The sequence below is a fragment of the Mastomys coucha genome, unplaced genomic scaffold (assembly GCF_008632895.1).
Source record: "Mastomys coucha isolate ucsf_1 unplaced genomic scaffold, UCSF_Mcou_1 pScaffold21, whole genome shotgun sequence".
In the NCBI taxonomy this organism is placed as follows: Eukaryota; Metazoa; Chordata; class Mammalia; order Rodentia; family Muridae; genus Mastomys; species Mastomys coucha.
In genome coordinates, this window is record NW_022196904.1 from 128,442,402 (window position 1) to 128,444,953 (window position 2,552).

General features: G+C 50.9%; 1 protein-coding gene across 6 annotated transcripts in view; it reads left to right on the forward strand.

Moving 5' to 3' along the window:
* Lrrc27 (leucine rich repeat containing 27) overlaps positions 1–2,014 on the forward strand; it is a 30,138-nt gene extending 28,124 nt beyond the window's left edge. For all 6 annotated transcript variants that reach the window (XM_031388680.1, XM_031388682.1, XM_031388681.1 and 3 more), the window contains one exon: positions 1,669–2,014. In XM_031388680.1, the coding sequence (XP_031244540.1) occupies positions 1,669–1,815 (147 nt within the window). In that variant the 3' untranslated portion in view covers positions 1,816–2,014. The remainder of the gene's footprint in view (positions 1–1,668) is intronic.
* Positions 2,015–2,552: the final 538 nt, after the last annotated feature.

Here is a 2,552-nt window from a genome sequence, read left to right on the forward strand (position 1 = left end):
AAGAAGAAGAAGAAGAAGAAGAAGAAGAAGATGATGATGATGATGATGATGATGATGATGATGATGATAGCATTAACTCCTGGGTATTGGTAGAGACACAGCAAGTGCCTGGGGGTGAGGTTAAACAAATACCCCAGGAAGCACAGTATAAAGGAAAGGGGATATGGACAACAAAGCTGAAACAAGATTTTAAGGCAACAAGAAGGAGGAGATTGGTCCAGGAGGTTCAACGTGTGCTAGCACATTCCAGGAGATGCCAGAGTAAGTGAAGGGAACATTTAAAAATAAAAAATTATCTTTCTAGTATGTGTGAACCCTGCGGTTGCTCTGCAGCACACGACACATGCTGCCACATGCTTGCAATCCCAGGGCTTAGGAGTAGAGGAAGGATGGTAAGGAGCCCAAGGTCATACCTACCTACATAGTGGGGCGCAAGCTACAGCGGGCCTACATTTCACCCTGTCTCAAAAGAGAAAAATAAGCACAGCAGAAGTCCGCATGTTAGGAGCTTGACATCCTGACCAAGGACTGAATAGTCCCACTGCCGGAGTGATGGTGGAGGTGAGGCCAGAGCAGCAGCAATGCCATTGAGGTCTCTCAGGCCCACAAAAGTGTTACGTCCTGCCCAGCCTCTCCAGACAGCACGGAATCAATTCTACCCACGGAGGTTTGTCTGAGAGGGATAAGCAGAGCAAGGGAAAAAAGAAAGGAAAGGAAGCCAGGAGACCAGAGGACCAGAGCACCTGGCCGACAAGCAGGCTGTACAGGAGCAGAGGCTTGGGAGAGGTGTCCAGTTTGGAAACACTGAGTGACAGGCACAAAGGGAACAGCGAAGTCTAAACTGAGGCTCCAGGAGGTCTATACTAAGCAACCAACAGCAATGCTGACTGGAGTGGGTGGACCTGAGAGCTGAGAGTGGCCACACCCACAGCGGGGCTGAGGCTTCTGCAGGGTGGGGGCATCCCTCGGGGCTGGGCTTGAGGAGACCAGCAAGAGTGAAAGGATGAGCTAACCTGAGGCTTCCACCTAAGGATCAGGCAGCTGGCCATAGCACACAGACACAGGGCCGGCAGGCAGAAGTGAGAAGAGCCCACCTGTGACCACCAGGCTTCTTCCTTGGGTTTACCTTTCCCTGCCTGGCAGATGGGCTGGGGAACAGGGAACACAAAGCACACACCTGACTCCAGGCTGGGCGGTTTCCTTCCTTGGCCTTCTCTGGCTGGCTGACTGGCCCTGTCCCTGGGCAGTTAAAAACCTTGGCTGGGATCATGTTTAGGGTGCTATCCCACCACAAGCCACAGTAGTGTGATACCAGTGACACCAGGGGTATGGTACCAGGCGTACCAGGAATACCAGCCTCAGTGGGCTTCTCTTTTCCCTCATTCACACTGCTGCCTGCACAAGGGTCTTGGAGGGCATGCTGGGGCGACACTGTGGCAAGTGGCTCACAAGATTGCTAACTCTGTGGAAAGGATGGTACAAGAACTACCAGATGTCCAGGTTGTGTGCCCCCTTCACATGACTGAGGAGGACACACTAAGATGCAGCCTGTGGGTGTTTGGGGAAGAGGTGTCCTGAGTGCTCCCAGCACACACCCCATATGCACTGAAGTGGGGGTTCATTTGTCCTGCCTGGTCTAACTTACACTTCTTCCTCTTCTCCCCAAAGACTAAGAAATTTCAGGAGGAGTTACGGAAACTGAAACTGGAGATGACCTTGAACAAAGACCATCCATTTCCATCTTTCACTGGAAAGCTTTCACTTCACCCACCAGCATCACAGCCTCAAAATATATTTTTTAACACAAAATACTAGGAAAGTGGTGTTGTCAGCAGGGATGACAAGTACCTCCCACAGTAAGGAGCTGCTGTCCCCTGTGTGGTGTGGGGACTCGCCCGGATGGCGACTAGTGGGTCTTCAGCTGCTCTACAGGCTGTGGCTTTTAATAGACCTGATTCCTTTCTGGGGCTATAGAAGATTTAGCTGCATTAAAAGGAAGAATGCTGTAAGCAAGCCAAACTGTTCTCTTCTGTCGCTGTCTCCACCAATCTAGTTGACAAGGGCCTCCAGCCAAGCCACAAGGGTGTCCTAGTTTCCATTGATCCATGGGGAGGGGAGGCTGCTGGCCTGACTTCTGCAGCTCCATCTTTGTTCAGATGGGGCTTAGTGGAGCATGTTATCCTGTTCAAACCAGTGTCCTTTGGCTTGACCTTTTGTTAACACAGGGACAGTGATACCTAGCCCCAGACATGCCTCTGCCCTGTAGGATTCCTGAGCAACTGCCCACCCCCACTGCACTCCCAACTTTCACATTTCCTCTTGATGCCACCCCCTAATCTTTCTGCTACTCATTCAGAGGCTGCATGGCAAATTGCAGCTCTGAATGTGACTATAAACTCAAGGCTTTTTCTTCAGGATGCTGGGAATAGACAGAGCACTCTTCAGGCTTTCTGTTTCCTCTTGTGTAAATTCTGGTTAAGACTTGACCTGATCTTGACAGGGCCCCTGGCTTCTAGATCCTTGGAGTATCTATGGAACTTGAACTTCCCTCT